We start from the raw sequence: 25,325 nt of genomic DNA, 5'->3' as shown, positions 1-25,325 counted from the left end.
ATATGTTATTTTAGTTGCTTTCAATTGAGTTTAACCATATATATATATATCACCAGTGAGAGAGTTTCCTTCTTTCACACTTCACATTACTAATGCATAATTCTCCAAAAGGTTGAGACGGGACCATATATATAGTGTCATAGTGATTAGACTTGTAGACGAGCAATTTATGTATGAGTGGTATTAATATCAAATGGTATTATGTTTGCGATAATCTCTCTGATGTGATTGTGATTTGTATATACTTATATATATAGGTTGAAGTTCCATCGACGGTGGAGAACTATTTACACATGATCATGAAGACGAAACCCCATTTGTCATACAGAAGCAGCAGTTACCTTCAAATATGCAACCCTAATTAATTTCTAATGAGAAAATTGCATCTAATTCTCAGCTCAATGAAGCAACAGACGGAGGAGAAGTGGTATTGTTGGTACTGTGGCAAAGATATTCTAAGAAGAGATATATATATATATATATATAGTGGCACACATGAGGAAAATCGTTAGTCGCTTGTGATCTGTCAAGGCATAGACCAACAACATAGATCGGTATTGCATTGAATCACCTTTAAATTTCTTCGACCATGTAAGTAAGCAACCAACCAACGAACCAATATCTCTCTCTCCAACCCTTTATATGTGTATACACACACACATATATATCTACTTTTTTTCATATGAGTAATGCTAGAGAGATTATATTTGCAAACTAAATTATGTGTCACCAATAAGAAATAAACATGTTAATCAACACTTTAGTAATAATTCAATCATCAACTTTCATATATTTAATTTACAAAATTTGATTTACAAATTTAATTGCATCACCCTTCTCATAAATATGGGTCTTGCGCCATGTGAGTACAAGAAAAGCCAAGGGAAGAGAAAAGGACATGCATTTGAAAATCGCATAGTCTAGACTATTAAAGTTGTGTAGACCACATGGAGGGGTCGTGGGTTTGTTCATTAAACTCCAAGAACAAATAAAGTAAAAGAGAAAAAGAAAAAGTCGTGGAGAAGATGGCAATTCCATATGGTCAGCACTACCTATCTAGAGAGAGAGAGAGAGAGAGAGAGAGAGAGAGAGAGAGAGAGTTGATTCATTTGATAATCCCAACTGGGGTTATAGTGAAGCAAATCAGGTTCGTCGTCTTGGATGGCGACAACTTCTCTAACCAGTGTCCATTGGGTTTTGAAGGTAGGAAACTCGGGGGGGCCGATGGCCAACCATCCTATATATAAACTTGAAATTTTTCTTCCAATATATAAGACGTTTAAATTGTGACACTGTGTGTCTAATCAATCTATTTCTGAACATGAACTTTGACAATAAAATTTAGGATTTATTTGATAAATTATATTGTTTTTAATTTTTATCTTTTGTCATTGAGATATTGGGGAAAAAACATATGCTGGAAATGAAAAATGAAGGGTGGTGCGAAAGACAACGAAACAAACAAAGAGGAATGAATGAAAAACAATCTTGAAAGTGAAATCAATTAGTTTAATACAGTTTTTTCTTTCCATCTTGTACATTTCCTTACTTCTAGATGTACTTCCTCCACTCTAATACAAAATCTAAAATAAAAATTATTGAACAATATACCGAAAAACATAGCTTTTATTGAATGAATTAATCAGAAACAAAACAAAGAGGTCTTTATATAGAGAAAGACCAAAGCAAACCCTAGACTAAAACCCTAAACCAAATCCTAAACAAACTCAAATACTTAATGGGCAAGTAACTAATCCTTGGCCCGCAAGATAACAACCTAAATTCCAAACTAAATTCCAACACCCCCCGTCAAACTCATGGCGGAACACAGTCATGAGTTTGCAAGGTAGATGTGGATACAAGACTCCAAATTCTAGTGCTAATGCCAATGCGAAAAACACAACCATGCTAATGCCGATGCCAACTTCAAAACACAACCATGTTAATGCTGATGCCAACTTCAAACTACCATGTCCAATCATCCTTCCTAGATTCAGATTTTGAATCAGTTCCAATATGCAAAACAGCAGCTGCTCCTCCTTTCTGTGGAAGTTCATGTTGCTGAGACAACTTAGGACATTGGGATTTCCAATGCCCTTTCCCTTTACAATAAGAACACTCATCCATAGCAACCCTACGAGACCTTGCTGCAGCAAATGCTGAAGTATTTGACGACGATGAAGAGAGCCTATGCGACTGCACACGAACTTCTTCTGCTTGTAACTCATTAAGAACAGAATCAACAGATGGAAGAGGAGTTCGATGAAGGATGGAGCTACGGAGTGTCTCGAACTCATCCCGAAGAGGCATTAGAAACTGAACAAGACGTTGTTCTTCTCTATATTTACAATAGAGCTTGACAATGCCGAGTTCTTCAGGCTCAGTTAATGCAAGTTGATCCCAAAGATTAGTCAGTTCATTGTAAAACACTTGAATACTCTTATCACCTTGCTGGATTGTACGAATCTCCATTTCCAATTGATACCTCTTAGCAAAATTGGCCTTGGTATACAACTTTGCCAAGTGATCCCAAACTTCCTTAGACGTTGAGAACTTAGCCAGTTGCATTCCAATAGCCAAATCAACAGAATTATTAATCCACGTAATAATCTTTGCATTATTCATCTCCCATGCAGCAACCAATTCAACATGTTTCTCATCTTTAGGGTTATTTGGAATAGAAATCATTCCAGAAACATAGCCCCACAAACCTTTTCCAATCAAAAAATTCTTCATCACATATGCCCAATACACATAATTATTTCCATTCAATTTCACACCAATAGCTTGTAAGGAATCATCCTTTGCAAATGCCATGACAATACTGAGGAACAAGGAGCACGATACCTGGTGCAGATGCGACTGATGCAAACTGATGCAGATTGATGCAGATTGAAGCAGTGCGGCAGATGGTGGGTGCGGTGTGGCGGTGGTCCAGTTGGCTGGATGATTGCAGCGATCTGAGCAGATGCAAATTCAAGTCGGTGCAGCAGGTTGCAGTCAAATAAATTCCAGTCGGTGTAGCAGGTTGCAGTCGGAAGCGTCCAGTGGTGCAAGGTGATCCGGTGCTGGTGGTAGACTCACGAGTTCATGAATCACTCAGACAGACGGCACCGAGACAGGTCCAGCTAACCCGCTCTTGATACCATATTGAACAATATACCGAAAAAACATAGCTTTTATTGAATGAATTAATCGGAAACAAAACAAAGAGGTCTTTATATAGAGAAAGACCAAAGCAAACCCTAGACTAAAACCCTAAACCAAATCCTAAACAAACTCAAATACTTAATGGGCAAGTAACTAATCCTTGGCCCGCAAGATAACAACCTAAATTCCAAACTAAATTCCAACGAAACAAACAAAGAGGAATGAATGAAAAACAATCTTGAAAGTGAAACCAATTAGTTTAATACAGTTTTTTCTTTCCATCTTGTACATTTCCTTACTTCTAGATGTACTTCCTCCACTCTAATACAAAATCTAAAATAAAAATAAAATGATTATCAAACGAATTCTTTAAGGGTTAGGTTTCATGTCCCCTTTCCCTCATCTCTTACTTGTATCTTTTTTATTTTCGTTTCTAGAAGGTTAAGGTGACTCTTAAAGTTTAAATACATCGATCCGCATATAATAACAAGTGAAAAATGAAAACACATAGCATTGGTTAATTTTCATACCATAATTTCTTCTAATATATTGTATGATTCTGTTAGGATGCGTTTGTTTGGCTTCCTTAGGATTCACTGGATTGGACTGGCTTATAAGTCCATGTTTGGTGCAGAAAGGGATTAAGTTTAATGGGACTAAGTCGGACTCGTGCCGACTAAGTCCTTCGCTAGCTGTTCTTAGCGAGACCCTCTACAAACTAGGGGATTTCTAATCCCATCTTCACCACCAACGTCTCACCAGTCACCAAAATCCTTCTTTCTTGCCGATCTCCATCATCCCGCAAACCTAGTCACCAAAATCCTACTTTCTCACTGATCTCCATCATCCTGTGAACCCAATCCCTAATTTGCTTCCCAACAAACCCACAACCCAAATTTCTCCTTTTTGCTTCACGAAAGAACACCTGATCTCCACTTGAAAGACTTAGGATCTGTGAACGATCTTCGCTACTCTGCTGCTTCAGCTCCCGCGCCAGGCGTTTCCTTTGAGGCGAAACAAAATAAATACAAAGGGACAAGAGAGGGGACAGTGGTACAAAGGTGAAATGGGAGAAGAAAAGAAGGGGATGGAGACACTGGTACAGAGAAAATGAAGGAGAAAAGAGGTAGATGGGAGGGATGCAGTGGGCGGAGAGAAAAATGGAGGTATAGAGAGAAGATGAGGCGGAGGAGGGATGAAGTGGGCGGAGAGAAGAGGTATACACGAGATGATTCTTGAAATTATAAGTAATAATAAAATATTAATTCATATAGATTAAAAAAATATTTTGGGCTCTAAAATAATTTTAGTCCATAAATTAGTCCGACATTGCACCAAACGCTTCATTAAGCTATTCCAACTTAGTCTAGTCTAAGCCAATCTAGCTTAGTCCCTGCAGCTAATCCAGTCCGAGACAGTCCGGTGCAACAAACGCACCCTTAGAATTTGAGCTCACATTTTTATTTTATAGAGAAGACCCTATATATATATATTCACCAGGAATTAGTGATATTTTTCTTCAATTTATAGTATTCAATCTGGATTATTGGGATCGCCAATTGATTTCGGAATTATTAAAGGAATAAAACAAGAGAAGAATGTTCCTAGCTAGAAATGATGAATTTATTAAAGGGAATTTTATCGAAACATTTCTGGTACTGTTCACTTTTAACGTAAAACCACATTTTTACCTTTTCTTGGTACTATTCACTACACCTTAATTTGTCATTTTTCATTAAAACTAAATTTTTTTTGGACTTTTCATTAGTTTTACTTTTATTAAACCCATATGGCGATGATTAATTACTAAAACTATACTAAATAGTAACTCCAATTATTGTATATGGAGTATGGAGGGCAATTTCTTGTAAATTAGAGCACTTCTAATAGGGTCGACAATCGAGTAGACAAATTTATTTTGATGAGCTACATACGCAAAAACTACGTTTAATGGTATAGGCAATTAAGTTTGCAAATGGATAGTGATTTTAACACACTCTTTTTATTTTATACACACCCCTTGTTAATCATAATTATTGAATTTACTTTAATTGTTCAATCTAACGGCTACAAAACATGTATATGAGGTGAGAAAATGTGTGTAAAAAGCACTAACCTTCATAGATTTTGCCTATTCTCCCAAAGTACGTAGGCAATGTTGCCTACAATACCATGAGCAGGCAAATGGGGCCTCACATATCCTTTTATAGTAAAATATTCTATCACAAAACTAAAAGGTAAAAATTATAGATGAAAGAAAATAATAAATATAATTTTGCCTATTTGGTTTGTCTAAACTATTGGAGTGACAAACTTTTTCAATGAAGCAATTGAGTATGCAACATGTCACGTAAGCCTTTATAATACAAGTTTGCCTACTTTCATTGCATATACCATTGGAGATGCAATTAGGATTGGCCACATTAATAATATCGACCATGGAAATAAGCTCAAGTTGAGGAGAAAGATTTAACTAATACATGTACATTGTCATCATAGTTTCTCGTGCTATATAAAGATATATTTAAAATTTTCTTCATATAACGTTGACAAAAAATGCCACGATAACGGGATTTCCATATCATACATAAGTTGCTTCCCAAGTTGAGAAGCTGGTTGTACTCTTCTTTTATCTGGTGCAGGGCTACATTAATTTAGGTGACCTTTTATATTGTCTATGTCATATTACTAATTGATTGGATTTGACAAGTCTTTTTCTTTAGTGGGTGACAAGTTTTTTCACAAGCTTTCAAAGGTTTATGCATTCCGCTCAATTAATACAATGTGCTAGAAACTAAAAACTGATCATGCATGGCTTATGATTTGATCGATATTGGGCATGAAGATGCCAATTTGGCTTAACATCTCAAAAGCTAATAATACTATTAATCTTCCGAGATTAGCTAACTAATGTGTGGTTTTAGACTTTTATTAGTTTATGAATTATCACAGTATAGTTAATAAACTAAATCCAACGAAAAATTGCTAACAGAGCAATTTAGTTTTAAAGGAAAAAAAATAAGGACAAAAAGGAGTATGATGAGGGTTTTCATCTAGCTAGCAGTAGCAAGAGCAGCCATGCAAAGCACGTATGTTTTGATGAGGAAATTTCATTTGCTTTTCGTAAATGGATGCATCATGCATGCATGCACAGATCTGCCAAATTGTTTTTTACCTTCGGAATTCGGATACAAGAAAGATGGGTGGGTGATTCACTTAAATGGATCGGGGACCAAGCTAGACATTTCTGCAGGTATCATATGCATGTATAATTAAGTCACATTTTTCTGCCAAAATATGTCAAACTTTAAAGCATGTATATATGTACGAGATATCGAGTCTCCATATTTAGGCTTTGTGCATTTATTTGCATTTTATTCTATCTACGTCATTATATCAAATCTAACGATTTAAAACTTGACACACTAGATATATATATAGGTTAAAATTTTAACCGTAATTTTGTATAACGGGAAAATATTTCTCTTTTAATGTGTGTTTCACTGATCTGTCTTAGAAGAAAGAAGGTATGCTGTTTTCATTGAAAAGCATTCGTTCACGTCAGGGGCCGAAGGGCTTGTACTTAATTTTGTCGAGATTTAGTTGGTGATATGGCTCTTTATTTTACTTACCAAACATCTATTTGAAAAAATAAAATAAAATAAATAAAGAGATGACAATGATCGATGCCGATTGCAATGCATAATTTAATTCGAATATCTGAGCCCCAAAAAAGATCTCCGCTCATTCAACTTGGTAGGTGCTTGCCACTCCTCAAGGGCTATGATTGCCTATACTCTATAGTCTCTGGTTCTCTGTGTGTGTAGTTTGTCATTTGGCCTGCTGGAATTTTTCTATATATCTTATTAGTTTCGGACTTGGATCCCCTCCAGATCTTTTGTACGGAGCCTGCAGACCAACTAATCTCATCCATTGACGTTAATCGTGCAGTTCTATATAAGCTCACGCCAAACAACACCTACACCGGAAAAACATAGCTTTATTGATGGATAATCAGAAACAAAACAAAGAGGTCTTTATATAGAGAAAGACCAAAGCAAACCCTAGACTAAAACCCTAATACTAATCCGAGACAAACTCAAATACTTAATGGGCAAGTAACTAATCCTTGGCCCGCAAGATAACTAATAACAATCTAAATTCCAACACCCCCCGTCAAACTCATGGCGGAACACAGACATGAGTTTGCCAAAGAAGATGTGGATGCAAGACTCCAAATTCCAGTGCTAATGCTAATGCGAATGCCACTACCATGTTGATGCCGATGCCAACTTCAAACTACCATGCCAATGCAGATGCCAACTTCAAACTACCACGTCCAATCATCCTTCCTAGATTCAGATTTTGAATCAGTTTCAATATGCAAAACAGCAGCTGTTCCTCCTTTCTGTGGAAGTTCATGTTGCTGAGACAACTTAGGGCATTGGGATTTCCAATGCCCTTTCCCTTTACAATAAGAACACTCATCCATAGCAACCCTACGAAACCTTGCCGCAGAACCCATCCATAGCAATCCATAGCATCCCTTTACAATAAGAACACTCATCCATAGCAATCCTTGGCCCATAAGATAACTAATAACAAACTAAATTCCAACAGTTTCCTCTCCCTCACCATGCGTGCTGTATCTCCCCTTCTCTCTCGAGGGCTCTGATGCCCTTTCCCTTTACTAGATATCTTATTAGTTTCATGTTATGGGTAAAAGTAAAAAAGAATTGTTTTCTTACGAGTAGTTTTCGCATGGTCTAATTGCGGTCAAACATAACATCAACAATAATTGGAGTAATGTTGTCGTAATTAATCGGTTTAGTTGTCATGCACATAGATAATTATATTCAATATCTTCTTGCGGGGACCAAACAAGTGTGTGATACAGTGACACAGCAGCTACCTTGTCAAAGAGATGAGAGAACGCTCAAGAAACGATGCCAAATTTTCTCGCTTTTAAACTCTCATCTTATAAATTAGTCTTCAGTTGAAAAGAATCTGGACTGGAAATTTGAGTTTAATTCCTACAAATTGTAACCAAGTTCGCATAGTAAGTTGGAGAATCTGAGTTCTACAGGGGTTGAGTCTGATTGTTTAGATACAAAATATATTGTTTAGTTTAAACTCATATAAACCGTTGTTAAAGACTTTAATGAGGAGATAATTTAACCATCTCAACTCTTCAAAGGCTATATATACATATCATTAGTATCTTCTTTTTTTCTTTTCCAATTTAAGTTTTTTTTTATGCATCTATGTTGCATAAACCAATCCTATTACATTGCATGCAACGATAGCCGATAAATGAATATTGTGCAAACAATTCTATGGTGCTTCAGAGTATATTACTTCAAACATTTTAATCATTGAATACTCCAAAATACCAGAAAAATTCCTCTAATGCGTTATCAAAGTGCCCTAGCTGCCGTTGACCAATATATATGATATTGTTACGTAGTCTTCCGGTTGAGCCAACTTTGACTTACTTCGAAGCTTTGAGAAAATTAGAAAGTAAGACAATGTCACAAGCAAAGAATGTTATTGTTCTATCATGACCACATATATATAAACTAAACCCACCATACGATTCTAAGACTAGTGTCGTATTCTAGTTATCCCCAATTCATTCAAACTACACACACACACACACACACACACAATATATATATATATATATATATATATATATTCACTAAATTTGATAAAAGATGGGAATAATCTATCTTGTCTTCGATGCTTTACAAAAATCTCTAGTATTAAGCTTGCGGAGCTCATGCATTTCATCTCCATTTTTCTTCACTTGGAACGCTTCAAGTAGATTTTTTCACCTTGAAGTTTATGTCACATTTGACGAAATGGAACTCTTAACCTATATATCATCAATGGTCAAAGGTAGTTTTAAGCTGGCATGGGTTGTATCCCAATGCAACTTTATATATGGAAAATAAAATTACCCTTTCGCTCGATCTAGCATAAATTATCCCACTCTACACTAGCCTCTATCGTGACAAAACTCAAGTCAATCATCCACACACTATGAACCAGGAAAAGAAAAAAAATCCCTCCTTTAAAAGTTCCCTCGTCGTAAATTGTCCTACTCATGTCCTTCTCTCTCATAATTCGGGCTGGTTCAGAGGACTATGCATTTATTTAGAGTTTTGATATTGGAGGAAAGTCAAAAGTTCCCTACAAAAAGAAGTTCGGAAATTAGGGGAAATGACAAATCCTCATTATCGATCAAATATTGACAACATAAACATATCAACAGAATCTGAAAAATGGTCATTTTAATAAAGGAAAACTAATGAAAATGGCTTGAAAACTTTGAGTTTTAACGATAAAGATAAAATAAAGGGTAAAGTGAATGGTACCAAGATTGACTTTTTAGTGTAAAAATATGGTTTTTCGTTAAAATGAACAGTACCAGGAGCTTTTCGTTGAAGTTTCTTTTTAATAACTGAAATTTTCCAAATGGGCTTAGAATTGGAATGTCTTTCGGGTGCTGCAACATGCAATAAGTAAGATGATTGGATAGAGCCGCAAATGCAAAATCCTCTCAAGTTGGCCCAATATCTTTTAAACCCTACTAACGGGCTTTTGAAATATTGAATTATGGACTTTTTGTTTACTAATCCCACCGGCCCACACTCGACTCGAAGATTGCAGTCCAATAACACACACCCTAAACCAAAAGTGACGTCGTTTTTCGGTCTCCCTCTCCATCCCTGCACTTGTTCTCAGCTCGGTCAAAACTGTGGAGGCATCCACAACTACAAGTCGTTTCTCCGTCTGAAATTGCAATTATCCTGAGAGTGAGAGAGAGAGAAGAGAGAGAGGGAATGGCTACGGAATCGCCATCATCGTCGTCTGCGGCGGTGACAGAGCGGAGAGGAATACCAGGAGCGCAGTTCGTAGAGGACGTGCAGACCTATCTCACCCAGTTAGGCCTCGACGTCAACTCTGCCCTCGCCTTTCTCCAAGAAAGGTTCTGCCCATTTCGATTCACTCCTTTTTCTATTGACCCTTTAAAGTAATTTTAATTCTGTGATCGGATTTTTGATTCGTACGTTTTAAATTTGGATTGAAATATATGGAAAGAGCTATTTTTCCGGTACTTTTTTGCTTCAAGGAATAAAAACTGTTAAAATGGATGCTTGTTAATGTTTTTTTTCCCTGTGTGATTGTTGCTTGCAGACTTCAGCAGTACAAATTGGTTGAAATGAAGCTTCAAGCTCAGCAGAGAGATCTTCAGGTTTTGTCGGCAAAGCCCTTTCTTTAGATCATAGCATTGTGTTCTTTGTTATTCGATTAGTCTACGTGGCTCGTGTGTTGTTTCGAAAAGCACCCAGCTACAAGTGATTATTAGACAGTCTGTCTACAGACTCAACACCATTGTATCTGACTTTGTTTTTACCCCATTTATAGCTTTCGCCGGTACTTATGAAATTTGATGCTACTTGGCACAGTGGCACGTTGGAGTTTGCCTTTAGACCTTGAGTCTAATCTGCAGCTATATTGGACTTTGGCTCTAAAAAACAAAAAAAACCAAGTTTTCGTAGTTAACTTGACCCCAATTCTAGGTGTGAGAGAAAATGATTGTAGTGATTTTTCATATTCTGTTTATATAAATACATGTTATGGAATTGCTTCACTCATGATTGTACCTGACCTGTGACTTCAGTATCTGAAAAATCGGATTGATGTGTTTTATATCAACTTATACTGTTTCTCCAATGTTTTTTTTTCCCATGTAGTAATATTGGATTCCTTCCTTTTGATTATTAGGCAAAGATCCCTGATATTGAGAAGTGCTTAGACGTTGTTGCCACGTTGCAAGCCAAGAAGGGTACTGGTGAGGTTCGTTTTTTGAGATTCTCCACCCTTTGCAGTATGTGTAATACTATACTTGTTCTATCTCTATTTGTATTTGATGGACCTGTTTAGCAGCATGATTTTCCCTAGTGATGTCCCATTTGCGAAGCATGTTTTCTCGTAACACATGCAGTTTTACTCAATTCATGGTTTGAATTTTACTCTCATACATGAGCTTAGTGATGGTAAAAATTAAATTATTGGCGTATGATTAATTCTTTTTCTTTTTTCCATCTCCTATAACTTACTTATCTTCTTCCATTTCCGCTTGTTTCTCATTTCTTTCTTTCTCAGTGAGGATCTACCTTGCAATTCCTGTTTAGGACTAAATGGTTTAAATATTTTTTCCTTCCTTACTGTGAATTTTGTACGGTCCCTTTAGGTTCTCAAAAAGGTGTTATTGTTTAATTAACTACAAACTATGCTATGTAATTGAGAAGTTTATAGGTTTTTCTTACATCTTTTAGGATTGGAGTTGTGTTTAGACTTAGTAAAAGTGCTTTAGAGACTTTGTGTGTGAATGTGTTTTGAGAGGTGGGTGGGTTCTGGGGGTTAGGAGAGGAATGATATTTCCATACTTTATGTAACCAGCAGTTAAAGCAGTATCTCAATATGGCAGATTCTGTGTGTCTTACTGAAATACAAGATAATTAGTTCTAAAATTACAGATTACAGAATACCGTTGCACTCTGCCTTGTGATTGCGATTACCATCGGGATAGTTGAAGTTGTAGTCATGGGTCATTAAACATAAAATTAGGCGTCTACTCAGGTAACATGTTGATGATGCCAACTGATCACAAATGTAGAGTACACACCATTTGCCCATATATCAAAATTTCAGCTTTGAATTACTTGGATCATGTTTTTTCTTCACACTGTATTCGGGATGCAGGAACTTATTACAGATTTTGAGGTATCTGAAGGGATATATTCACGAGCTAGCATTGACGATACTGAGTCAGTCTGTTTATGGCTGGGTGCAAATGTCATGTTGGAGTATTCTTGTGAAGAGGTAAGCCACTTCTTATATTAGCTGCTTTTTGCTTTCGAGTTTAGAATACTTGCATCAGTTCTGTAATATTTTGATGCAGGCTACTGCTCTTCTCCGAAAGAATTTAGACAATGCTAGAGCCAGTTTAGAAGTTCTTCTTGCTGATCTACAATTCTTGAGAGATCAAGTGACAATAACCCAGGTACTGAATTTGAAAGAATAAGTTCATGGATTCTGTGCTTTTTATGTGTGGATGCTGTACATTGTTTAATTATTGGCATTAAAGAGTATGAAACTTGCTAAAGTCTAAGGTCTATAATTACCAAAAGAACAAATGTGAAGGAAAAAATCTAAGGTCTATAACAGCGGTAGTGGCTGATGAAAGCAATTACTTCTCTAACTTGTAATGCTTATATGTCTCTGTTTAGTAACCAGTATATATTACTCATTGCTGGAAAGCATAACGCTTTGACTACTATTAATCAGGTAACAATTGCTCGGGTGTACAACTGGGATGTTCATCAGCGCAGACTTCGACAATCTTCCCCTAAAGATTCGTGAAATGAATTTTCACCACCAGCCGGTTGGGAATATGGTTCAGTTTTAAGTTCTCTAGTGACTATTTATTTGCGAGAATCATACACGCTCTCTTCATATTCGTGCTTCAAGTTCGTGTTCTGCTTAGTTAGAGAACATTTGTTCGTGGCAGAGGATGTTATATTTATTTAGGACCAGTTTTGATACGTGATGGAATATTTGTGCTTGTTCTGTAACGTGTGAAATTGCTACAACATTAAATTGATAGGGCGTGCTTTGTTGTGAAATACATATTCAGTACCTTGATTAACTCTTTTAAGTTTTGTTTTGATGTTATGGAACTCGGGTGCACTCGTAAATGAATGCTCTTAATTAACGGGCAGGAATCTATGATTTAAATTTGAAACTTTGGGAAGGAAAATTATGTTATGGACCCACGGAAACTTCGATGTGAAAGAAATTTGTCTGCAGACCGCAAAAATTGAGGTGCTATGTGTTGCTGGGTCTGGGTGATGTCAGTGCCCATCTTATCCTTTCTCAAAAGGGTCAGAGATCTGGATGGTTGCTGATATAATATTCGCAGTCCTACACTTTTAGTCAGAAATGACATGATGTTAACACCTTAATGTGTGATTAAGTCAACTAATACAATGATTTGATTTTTGAACAAGACCCTAGTTGTTGCCTTTGAAAGGGGGATAATTATCTTCCTGTTTGTATATTGTAGGAAATGTTATATTTTCGAGCAATTCCAGTTTAATTATCGAGTTAATACCGTTTCTGTTCTTGACCGAGTTCGATTAAGTTGGTGGGATTGCACTTAATGATCGCTTAGCTTGACACAATCAAAGAAAGTTCGAATATAAAAGATTTGTGTTAGTATCAATCGTAGTGCAATATTTGCCATTAATTTGCGTGGGACTCACATTAATTAATAGTAAATACGGTACACCGTGCTTTTATGTGCGACTGCTGCTAGCATATTTTGCAATGTAGTATTTCTCAGTGATTTGTGTGAGAGTCGTATTAACTAACAGTAAACATTTCACTGCACTTCTAAACGCGAATAATGCTAGCATCTTTCATCATGAAATAGGGAGGCGGAAGCCAGACTGCTGTTCTTTTTGACCTTCGTGAAGCATACAATATAAGCATGTCATTAAGCACCTAATGTAAAAAGCATTAGCAGTTCTTTTTATTTTTTGGCAAATCAAGCCACACTTCAGTTACTGTTTTATACATGAGAGTTTGAGATGGGATTTTTTCTCTTTTATATGGGTTTGAGTTTTTGCACTTTGCGTAAAGAGTTGGCTAATAATAAGCCCATAAAGTTCATTGCCCATCTTTTTTGTCAAACAAGTTCATTGCCTATCTGGGGTTTTTCTGTTCATATTGTAATTCTCCAACATTTCGAAGTCCTTGTAATAGAGGATTAGAATTTGAAAAGCCAAACTATTTCAAACATGGTGTGTTCCGTAATGCTTTTAAAATCAATAAAAGCGTTTTTAGATAATGAAAAGCGTTTATAACAATATTTTGCAGAATCAACCAAAAAGATTAATTCTCAATTGTAAAACATCTTCCATCACAAAACAAAAAGAGTTTAGGAAGCAATTCCAAATATTTTTTAATAAGCATTATTTTTGTTGTGTTTCTTATTAAAATGGCACATGAGTCATTTCTTACAAAAAAAAACAATCATACACAAGTCAGTGGAGATTTTTTAAATTAATTAACACGACTTAGCTTGTACTCAGCAGTGATCAACCAACAAGAAAAGTTTATTGCTATACTAATACAAAGATATCAGAAAAAACTTTTGGTGGTCTTGTGGATTAGTTTAGTTTAGGTTGAGGATAAACAAAACCAAGAGGACCTACACAAAATCCAACGGATCACACAGTTTAGTTCCCGTGAACCACCACCACCACCACTTACAACTCAAATTAAACAACCTTCATATGTTTATTTAGTCCAAGTCAAGATTCCATGTCCATATAACTAAGAACTTAATTAAATTTGATTTTTCTTTCATTTTTTAGGGTGACAAATTAACTAATAAATTGATCGTTTCCGGTTGATCAGAATAATCCACCAACCAACTAACAACACAAATCTCACATTTTTCTTCTAACATTCTCATCCATATATCCACCTCCTTGCTTAATTGTATTTATGTTTCTATTGTTTATAAGAAACTCTATATATAATAAATATAGATGGTCCATTCATTGGACTAAAACACAAGTTGATCCTTTAATTGGTTTTGACTCCATCAAAATAGCATTGCGGCACGGCTTAAAAGTTTTCCTTCTCTTTCCTTTTTCAGGAAAACAAGTTGCAAGTTAATGGATTGTTCTTGCGAGACTTTCGTTTTCTATCATGACTTTGACTTTTTATATCAATTAATCCTTGTTTCATTTATTATTATATCAGAAATTTGAAATCACATTAGAATTAATGCAAGGTGGACTCTAACATGAATATTGTGAAATAGAAGTTAGATATATAACCAATAATGCAAAAAAAAAAAAAAGGTTAAGATATATAACCTAATCACACTGTTCTAAAAGTCTCCTAGGCGCTAGACGGCTATCCACCACTCCGATTAATCCTTATATGTTTGAAAATTAAGAAATGATGCCTAGACCTACTTAAGCGCTCGCTAAGCCTATCTAGGTGCCCGCTTAGGTCACGACTCTCACTTATACAAAAAATAGATAACTTTCATTTTGCATTCTATTTTCTCAATAAATTGTAAGAGACTTGTTGAATACTTGGATGAACACTCATTATATGTTTGTTCTCCATGTTTTCAATATGTTCTAATACTTTATAATCTACATGCCATTTTAATTTTGCAAATTTATATACAGTTATTTATTTATTTTTACTATAAGTAGACATTTATTTATATATTATATAACAAATTTAATTAAAACTTAAAAAATCACCTAGACCTCTGCCTAGACGCCTAGGCGCTAGGTCCCCTACCCACTGTCCGACTAGCACCTAACGCCTTTTAGAACCTTGCCTAATCATACAAATTTATTCACAGTGCAAAACAAGCACCTCAAGTTTCACCCACAAATAAATTAAAGGCCACTCATAGATAAAAATCTCAAGATCTCATCAAGTAAAAATGATGGAGAATATATACATGGAGAAATGGACCAAAGAACAACTTGACATAGTAAAAATAACTTAATATATTTAGTTTATAGTTTAAACTCTAATCAAATACATAGCTATACTATTAAATTATTATGTTTACTAGGTCAAAATGTATTTTTAGGTTTTAGGCGTATATTTGGAACTTGGATGTATATTATGGTATTTTTCTTTGAGGAATCTTATCGAGTCTAGAGTTGAGATAGGTAGGTATAAAAGGATATTTTATCATACCAACAAGTTTTGAGGTTCTCATATTTTATAGTGAACTGGAGACTTTGGTTCTTATAAAATCATCCTTTTAAAATCATCGTTAGATTATATATATATATATCCATGTTATCATAAATTTAAGAAATTATGCACAATTACGCAGTTTATACCAGTAGCAATTGCCCAGAGTAAAATATCTTTCATACCCTAGTTAGTTTTTTATTAACTTTTTTTGTGGTCAATAACCTTAAAAATCTAATTTCCAATATCATTTGGTCTGTAGTTTTTATATTTTTCTGGGTTAATTTCCGAGTTGAAAATTTGGAACCAAGTGTAAAAAGAAATTTACAAGAAGATAGAAAAAGAGCGGGAAAACAAGTAGGGTTTTACGTGAGGGTGCGTAAATATGCAATCATGGCTCGAAAAGGAAAAGGAATCACACACAAATATTTTATAGAGCCGTGCACGCAAATCCATGCGGGTTTGTCTTTATTGCCTAGTAATTAAAGTCACTTTGTCGTTTTGTTTCTTTAAACGCGTTTTAGCATTGTTGCAATTAGAATAACTTAATACATTTAGTTTATAGTTAAACAAAGAAAACTGTTGACTTTGACCTCCCATGTGCGGCCAAGATGTTAAAATCACAAGATGGAGTCTAAAAATAATGTTATTAAAAATTGGGTCTCAAAGTGAGTGATTAAAAAAATAGCAAAGAGGGATTAGAGTAACTTTAATTCGCCGCAATCATCGTTGGGGTGTTCACTCATCAAACGTCTAGAAGTATTAGACAGTCAAGGGCTTGGAATTGGCTACACACACGGTATATGTCACCCAATCATATAACTATACATGATATATTAGATAGATTATGATATAAATATGGTAATATTTGTTAAAATTTAGCTTGCATTAGCTTCAATGGTTTTTCTTTGCAGTATTTTCCGCTGCATTAGCTTCAATGGTTGAGTTGAACACTTTGTACTTTGTACTATTCGTTGGGCAAAATCTACTACGACGATGTTTGTATGACGAACATTGCCTGATGGAATATTGTCGAGCAAGATTATTGGCGACGAAACTTTATTTGGTCTGACAAAATAATTTCGTCTGAAAATGATCTTCTTTTGTAGTGAATATGAGTTTAACTTACATCATTTGTCTTTTTCAGCATTTTTTATCAAGCTTAAAAACATGATCACTTTTTTATACATTTATAATAAGAGTTTGACTCTCGTTATTCTTCTTTTTCACCATTTCATATCAAGCTTAAAAGAGTAATGCTATTCATACCATGTTTTTATACCACATTTCTATACCACCTTAGGTAACATTTGATGTGGACAGCCACATCATTTGAAAATTTTACAAAACCCAAGGAAATGAAGGAGAAAGACTTTTCATATACCACAATCGTCATTTAATTAACTAGTTTTTCTTCATTATTAGTTTATTAAATAATGAACTAAATTCAAAAATATGATTAATTCAAATGATGTGGCTGTCCACATCAAATGCCACCTAAGGTGGTATAAAAATGTGGTATAAAAACGTAGTATGAATAACATTACTCAGCTTAAAAATACAATGTTTTTTAGCCATTTATGCAATTTAATAGAGGTTTTGAGTCTATTTCTTAATTCGATATATAATGCACTAAGAAGAGTTTTTGTATGATATACAACTAAAAGAAGGGTATTTCTCTTCTACAATGTTCAAAAGGTCTCAAGTTAGAATAATTCACCCTGCTTAATGAAAACAGAAAAATGAGGGTTTTCTATTACCATCGATGATTAATTTGTTATATATATATATATATATATATATATATGGCTTTTAAATATGATATGTACTGTGTCTTTTAGTATGATCTTAGCATCTTAATTTCTCAACGGTTTTAAATTTTAACATTGCATCACCGTTGGTCCCAAAAAATGGAGATAACTTATTTGTGGATGTCTACAGAAAAAAATATTATATTGTTGGTCAAGGGTCATTAGGTCGACCATCAAGACCTTTAAACGTCTTATTGTGGTATTGGAGGGATTGGAGAAGAGAGACTTCTAACTTCTAAGAAGGTATTGACCTAGTGAAAGGATAAGTTCAGGGGTCCACAACTATGACTTTAATATTCGTAATAATTAAATTAAAATATAATATGTTTTTTTTTAACGAAAGGGTTAATAGGTTTAACCTTTTGAGTTGAAGGTTAAATTGTTAGTTGTTAGGGAAGAGGAGGATTGGTGATGATCGAACTTGTACCAGAGTGCATTGACATCATTATTTTATCCACTATGGTAAAATGTCACCTGTATATATAATATATATATGTTAATTAATAAAAGAAAATCTTTCAGGATCCTGCTTAAGCTTAACTAATCAATATATATAATGAAGGAAGAATAAATGGTAGTTCGCTATATAGTTTTTAAAAATTGCTTTCTGTAGAACCTAAGCTCCAATTTCATTTTGCACCATATAATATTAATAAATGATGTCAACATTAATCTAGAAAACGAATCCTAGAAAGCGACTTCTAAACCAAATAAATTTGATTTGCGTTATGCTAATTAAATGATCAGCATTAGTCATATTTAAACTTGTTTTTGAAGCACCAAAATGATTTTACTTTCACATTTTTTTATTCTGTCAAAATGGGAATCAAATGGGCATTCAGAAAATTCTAAACTAATTTGATAGACGTCGACATAGTAAACCTAATTTAGTAAGCCGATTCCAAACATTTGGTTTTGAAGTTTGCTTTGTGACTGTTTACCAGAAAAATCCAAAGGCAATAGAAATGTCGAATGCATGCACCAGAAGGTCCACAACCATTCATTATTTCCAAAATATATTTTGTTTGTAAAATAATTATAAAGATATTCAAACTGTAGGTTGACTATATGCATGTCAATAATTCGGTCCAATCTATCTGCATACCTAAAATTTTAGAAGACAGTTGAAGCCATCTAAAACTTATGAAAATTCACACTTTAGATTCTGAAACATATATGTAAAAATATGAAGTATATAATAAAGTGGTCGGTGATAAGATATATATATATATATATATATGTGTGCGCGCGCGCGCGTGTGCTAGCAGGCTTGATAGAGCTCGAATAGGGCAGTTGGAAGTTGTAATTTTTAGGGTTTGATCGGTCGATGCTGCCTATAATAAAGCAAGTTTGCACCAAGACAGCAGCCACTAATGATTCCTCTGCTTTTATAAGCAATAATGTGGAAGAGAAGAGAATCTTAGCCCTTTTAGTTTATTGAGAATGCACTATAAAAGGTGCTACCGAATCGTTCTTATTCAAACGGCCAACTGCATGAAATATCTTGATGCCTTTTAGTTCAAGATATTAAAAAGAATTTTCTGAAAAAAAATTAGGGTTTGTTAATTTATTGAAGTTGCATTCATTCAAGGTACAATGAATTATATACCCTGTGTATCAATTAATTTATACGTGAACATTGTTCATGGTATATATTCAGGTTTGAATTTATAATTTTATTGTTGGAGGTATTAATTAAGTAAAAAACATACATACAAGGCTATATTGGGCAATTTGGGCTGCCACATAATCTAAAAATATAATTTTCCTTCAAGACTGTCCTTTGTATCACATCCTATTGCATTATACATGCATGCAATCGAATGAACAAATTAAATGATGTCACATCAACTTTTAGAGGTTTATCTCTCCTTTTCATGTCTGATGTGGAACAAATTTTAATCACACAAACAAATATTATGAACACTATTAGAAGATGCATTATTCTTATTCGTTTGTTTCAAAATTTTCTCTTTTTTTTCTAAAACTTAAGTTGTATTTGGAGCATTTTGTTTCATGGAATGCAAAATCATTTTCATGCACTTTTATTGTCCTTCAACACATCCTTGGTTATTTATTTTTTATTGATTTTCTGTTAATTTATTCAATTGTAAAGCTAAAAATAAACATGAGTATGCATAGAAGAAAGTGTTGCGTAGATAAAATTTCTCAAACTAATTAACATTACTAAATATGTGTAATTAATCATGTTGGATAATTTTTTTTTTTTGACAAATCATGTTGGATAACTTGACACTATCAAAATGCTTTAACTTACCAACTCCGTATTGGTTTTGAGACGTCATATAATAAAATGTGGTCACCACTAACTTTATATTCCTCAACCTCTTTCATTTTCCTAGTAACTTGCTCATTGACTTCTGGTTTAAAAACAAACCAAAAGAATACAATGCAACAGAGATGTAAAAGGCATGCAATATTGTTATCCCCATCAATGCATATTAGAAGCCTTTTAAGTTTTAAGGAAAGTTTAAGCCACCCCAAACCCCACATGTAATTAAAAGGGCTCGCAACCAAAGCTGTTTTGAGTGTATTCTGTGCAGCAAACAAGAAAAATTAAAAAGGAAAAGATAAAACTTCGCTGTTTTGGTGTCGTTGAAGAAACAAATATTCAAAGATTTGACTATTGACCTATGCGTTTTGAGTTTTTCAGATCCCCACACACGACATGCATATCGGCCGGTACAGCATCTGACTCGGAAACCCTTTAGTCAAACGTAAATTATGGGTCACCTTCGATGTGTCCTAGGGAGTCTAATACGAACATGTATCAGATCATCATCCGTCAGTCACCACGCCCCCAATGCATATCGTGCTTTACACGGTCTCCAAATAGTAGGGTTTGTGTTTATTTGGTGCTGTTGAATGCATGTGAAAGGAATATATGTGAAAACCCTGGCTACGCTTTAGGAATTTACCCTTTGTTTTTCGGTCTGATCTCACGTTCTCCCAAAAGCTTACCTACTAAGCAAAACAGAGTCAACTAGGTCTCGAATACGAAGTAGGATTCTCGTTATTTCTCTTTCTATTTTTTGCTCTCACATTTTGTTTTATGTCTTTATAAGAAATTAATATAAAATGTAACTTAACTGTAGCCGTTCATATAGGAGGGGAGGGAAGGAGAAAGAAATTAGGATGAGAAAGAATCTTCCACCCTATAAAATATAACTTTTCACAATGGTGTGATGTACTTCTGAAAAAACATTGTACAATTAGCAAGATAATCTTACTTGCAACAGATATTATATAAACTAGCCTTCATACACACGCTCACGCGTGCATAAAACATTTTTTGAATCACGGCGTGCTACGTGTGACTTACACGTTTTGAATGTATTTATATTAGGGATGGGCATGGGTCGAGTTGGGCCTAAATTTGGAGGAACCTGGCCCTACCCGTTTTAAAATGTAACAAGCTAGGCTGGGTTAGGTAGAAGGATTTTGAGTTTGGGAACCGGACCTAAACGGGTTGGTTTGGGACTGGTCCACGGGTCCAATTACTTTTTTTTTTTACGGTTTTGGAACAGCGCCAATCTGCTGAGCAAAAGCAGAAGCAAAACCAACCATTTTAGACACTCATTTGCAGTTTGCACTACTCATAACACGGAAAAACAAATCCTACAAACATTTCTGCACTGCATGTGTTTAAACACAACCAAATCAATGTATATACTCCGCACATGTTAACGATTCTTCCATGCATGTCTCGAAATAAGTAAACCATGAAATCCCATATCCATAGTTTCTAATAGAACCCATTACTCTTACACACAAAACTACATCAAATCAATCTCACAAATAACCAAATTGTTCAAATCGGCAAATTGAACCAGAGACGTCGTCTTCCTCACAGATCCAAGACCTCCACCCTCGTCTTACACTAGTTGATGAATCAAAACAAAATCAGAAACCTACAAAATTCCTAAATCATAAACCCTAATTCATAAATTACCTAGGGATTTGTTGGATGATGGTGGTGTTCGGCGAGGACGATAGTGATGGTAGTTGGCTGCTGTGATGTCGACACATTCGAGGTCGACTCAATCACTACGGGTGGGAGGGAGAACGAGAAAGTGTGGAGAGTCGATGTACCGCGTACAAAGATGGAATCCTGGGCTTGAGATTGAGGTCTGAGACGAGAGAGGAAAGGAGATTCAAAGGAGGAGAGATCGAGGGAGGAGACTCGGAGTGGTGTTGGAGAGATCAAAGGTAAGGGCAGAGTTGACAGTTGAGTGAATGGGTAGAGAGATAGAGGGTTATTCATTTAGGTAGGCAATGAACGGTCCGGGCCGGGGGCTCGTTTTCTCCAATTTTTATAACCAGCTCGCCCCGCCCTGTTTGTATTTATAATTTTTGGACCCGCCCATAACCTCATGGATCCGCCCCGACCTGCGGGTCCAAGATACGTTTGCCCACCCCTAATTTATATGCGTAAATTGACAAAAGGAAAGTCAATTAAATGAAGTAAATGAATAATTTTATATCATGCTAGAAGAAACCATTCTTAAACCAATTAAAGTAGCTGAATTCATATAATAAAATCGGTCTCTATAAAATTTACATTAAGAATAGAGAAAATAATGTTTAATAAACAATTGATTGAATCACTTATTGCTAACCCATTATGAAGGTAAGTCCACCCCTCCCCCTAATATAGTTTGTTAAAAAAAAAAACAATCATTTGACAATTAATTTAATCACATTATTATCCGCATGCGAAAGACATTTTTTATAACCAGCATTACACGCTTCTTAAGATTTTTAACGTGTTTAAAAATAGAGAAAATATAATAAACAACTGATTGAATCACATTATTGTTAGCCCATTGTGAGGCTAAGCCCACCCTCTCCCCTTTAGTGTAGATTATATCGTTTGTTAAAAAAAATCATTGGACAACTTATTTAATCACATTATTATCCGCGTGTGAAATACTTTTTTTTATAACTGGCATTACACGCCTCTTAAGATGTTTTGAACGTGTTTAAAAATACAGCAATTAAATCACATTATTGCTAGCCTATTGTGAGATACTAATTTTAAAAAAAATTGTACCAAAAATTAATTATTAAAAAATGCACTGTTAAAATGAAAAAAATGCCCATGCCTTATTTGATGCATTATTTTAGGACGCCCTTGAAGTGTTTTGTCTTGGGGGCATTTTTGTTCAAATGTTTTTGCTTGGTGACACCAAAAGCACTGTTCACATTTTGTGTTCTCTCTTAACGAAGTTAAGGAGAGTTATGTTTATTAACATGGATCAATTAAGAATAGAGACTACACATAAAATGAACGCAAAAGATTTAAACTCGTTTGTGTCAACCCCAAACTTGAAAACACACAAAGCGATAGAAAAATATAATAATTCAATAACTCATATTTTATATTTATACGAGAAATGTGATCTTTTGTTGATACAATATTAGTAAAAGTGTTAATCGTGTTGTAGTATTCTGTAAATTGAGTTTTATGTTTATGCAAGTTTCAAGTCATATAATGTGTTATAAAAGAAAATGTCGGAGCTTCCACCTATGAACATGGAAGGAAGGATCACGTTGGAGTGTAATCTTTGCCGTCCATTAATGTTAAAAAAAAAAATCATTTGATAACTAATTTAATCACATTATTATCCGAGTGCGAAAAACTTTTTTTAGAACCGGCATTACACGCATCTTAAGATATTTTAAACGTGTTTAAAATAGAGAAAATAATATTTAATAAACAACTGATTGAATCACATTATTGCTAGTCCATTATGAGGCTAAGCTCACCCCCTCCCCCTTAGTATAGATAATATAATTTGTTAAAATAAAAAAAAAACAAAAAAAAACAATCATTTGACAACTAATTTAATCACATTATTATCCACGTGCGAATAACCTTTTTTATAACCGGCATTACACGCCTCTTAAGATGTTCTGAATGTGTTTAAAAATAGAGAAATTGAATCACATTATTACTAGCCTATTGTGAGGTACTAATTAAAAAAACCCACAAAAAAATTAATTATTAAAAAAATACTATTAAAATAACGAAAATGCCCTTGCCTTATTTGATGCATTATTTTTGGGATGCCTTTGAAGTTTTTTGTCTTGGGGGCATTTCTATCCAATTTTTTTTGTTGACGCTTGGTGACATCAAAATCACTATTCATCTTTTCCATTGGCTTTATATATAGAAGATTTGTGATTGTTTAACGTATCACGCAGTCACATAAAAAAAAGATAAATACAAACTGTTAAACAACTCGTTGCGGTAAAGTTATTCGTAGCAGCTCCTTGCTCCTTAGCAAGACACCACAAAAGGAGGAAAAGAGCGCGCACACATATTACCCAATAGTTTTATGATATGCATACCTCAAATCTCGTGGAATATTGCAAGTTTGGAAAACTTGTTCAGTAAACTAGGTGGTATATAGTGAGGGTACATATCTTAGCTAGCTATATTTCAATCGTAATATCGACCTTTTTGTTGCATGAAGCCCCAAGAAAGCACCACACCTTTTCTATCTCATGTGTTAACTTTTGAGCTTAGCCAAAAAGATGGCATGCATGAAGAACCTCGCAATCATTTACAACTGAAATTAATCCACCATAAAAGGTTTGTTTTTGGAGTGTCTTTGTACATATCAATTTTTCTTGGTCAGGTGTGTTTTAACAGGTATGTTTTAGGTGTTTATTTGTCAATGTAAAATGTTCATCTTAATGTAAACATCAATCTTATTACAGTATTACCATTGTCATTCTATGTTGTTAACTTTAACATTTTTATTACCATATAACATTTTGCGATCGTAGAGTTGTGTAATATTACATTTATTGTAATTCATATATTGATGTTAAACATGAAAGTATTGAATCCAGAAGTAAATAATGATTATAACGTCCTCTAATAAACAAAGGTACCAATACCTTCTTTTTTTCTGTAAATGATCCAATGAAAAATAATGCTTTTTTGGTTATTTCTAAACTTCCAAAACACACCCTAAGTCGAATTAGCAATCTAAGATAAGTGTTTCTAGGAAGCTTAACACAACAAGTCACTCGAATATGCACATGAGAATAAACATTATTTAATTACATAATAATAAGTTAATAGGAAAATTCTAACAACGGTCAGTTAATTTGAGGAAAGGATGATGCATCATTAAATATTAATGACATTTGAGATAGATCCATTACTTCCAAAACGTAGCTGGACCATAAAGAAAACCACAATAGTCATTGGTGTAATATTGCTACGAAATTGATGTACGGAAAAGAAATTTCCCAGAAGACCAAGAACAACAAGAAAATATATGACATTTCAGATAGATCCATTACTACCATTTGATGTGATAAATGATGTTTACATATCATGTTAATTAATAAATTTATATGATTAAATGTTGGCTGTATGCATCACTTATTAGTATATGAGATAATATACCAATATGGTAAGAGAAATGCTAAGAAGACTCTCGCAAAATGAGACTCTCCATGAATTCTCTGCATCTAAAATATTATGCAAAAAAACATAAAGTAATAAAA

At 34.5% G+C, this 25,325-nt stretch overlaps 1 protein-coding gene across 1 annotated transcript; it reads left to right on the top strand.

Moving 5' to 3' along the window:
* Positions 1-9,862: 9,862 nt before the first annotated feature.
* LOC103452668 (prefoldin subunit 3) lies at positions 9,863-12,871 on the top strand. Its single transcript, XM_008392204.4, has 6 exons — positions 9,863-10,144; positions 10,354-10,411; positions 10,945-11,016; positions 11,926-12,045; positions 12,125-12,226; positions 12,511-12,871. The coding sequence occupies exons 1-6, from the start codon at positions 9,999-10,001 to the stop codon at positions 12,583-12,585; spliced, it is 573 nt and encodes a 190-aa protein (XP_008390426.1). The 5' UTR covers positions 9,863-9,998; the 3' UTR covers positions 12,586-12,871.
* Positions 12,872-25,325: the final 12,454 nt, after the last annotated feature.

Source organism: Malus domestica, chromosome 13, assembly GCF_042453785.1.
Source record: "Malus domestica chromosome 13, GDT2T_hap1".
Classification (NCBI taxonomy): Eukaryota; Viridiplantae; Streptophyta; class Magnoliopsida; order Rosales; family Rosaceae; genus Malus; species Malus domestica.
The sequence above is the reverse complement of the archived record's forward strand: the minus strand, read 5'-3'. Positions and strand labels throughout refer to the sequence as shown.

What these genes read in the sequence shown, in the direction of transcription:
- LOC103452668 (XM_008392204.4), top strand. Translation starts at nt 9,999, where the DNA reads ATGGCTACGGAATCGCCATCATCGTCGTCTGCGGCGGTGACAGAGCGG. An exon ending in CTCGCCTTTCTCCAAGAAAG is followed by an intron (nt 10,145 to 10,353) that starts GTTCTGCCCATT and finishes TGTTGCTTGCAG; the next exon opens with ACTTCAGCAGTACAAATTGG. An exon ending in ATCAAGTGACAATAACCCAG is followed by an intron (nt 12,227 to 12,510) that starts GTACTGAATTTG and finishes ACTATTAATCAG; the next exon opens with GTAACAATTGCTCGGGTGTA.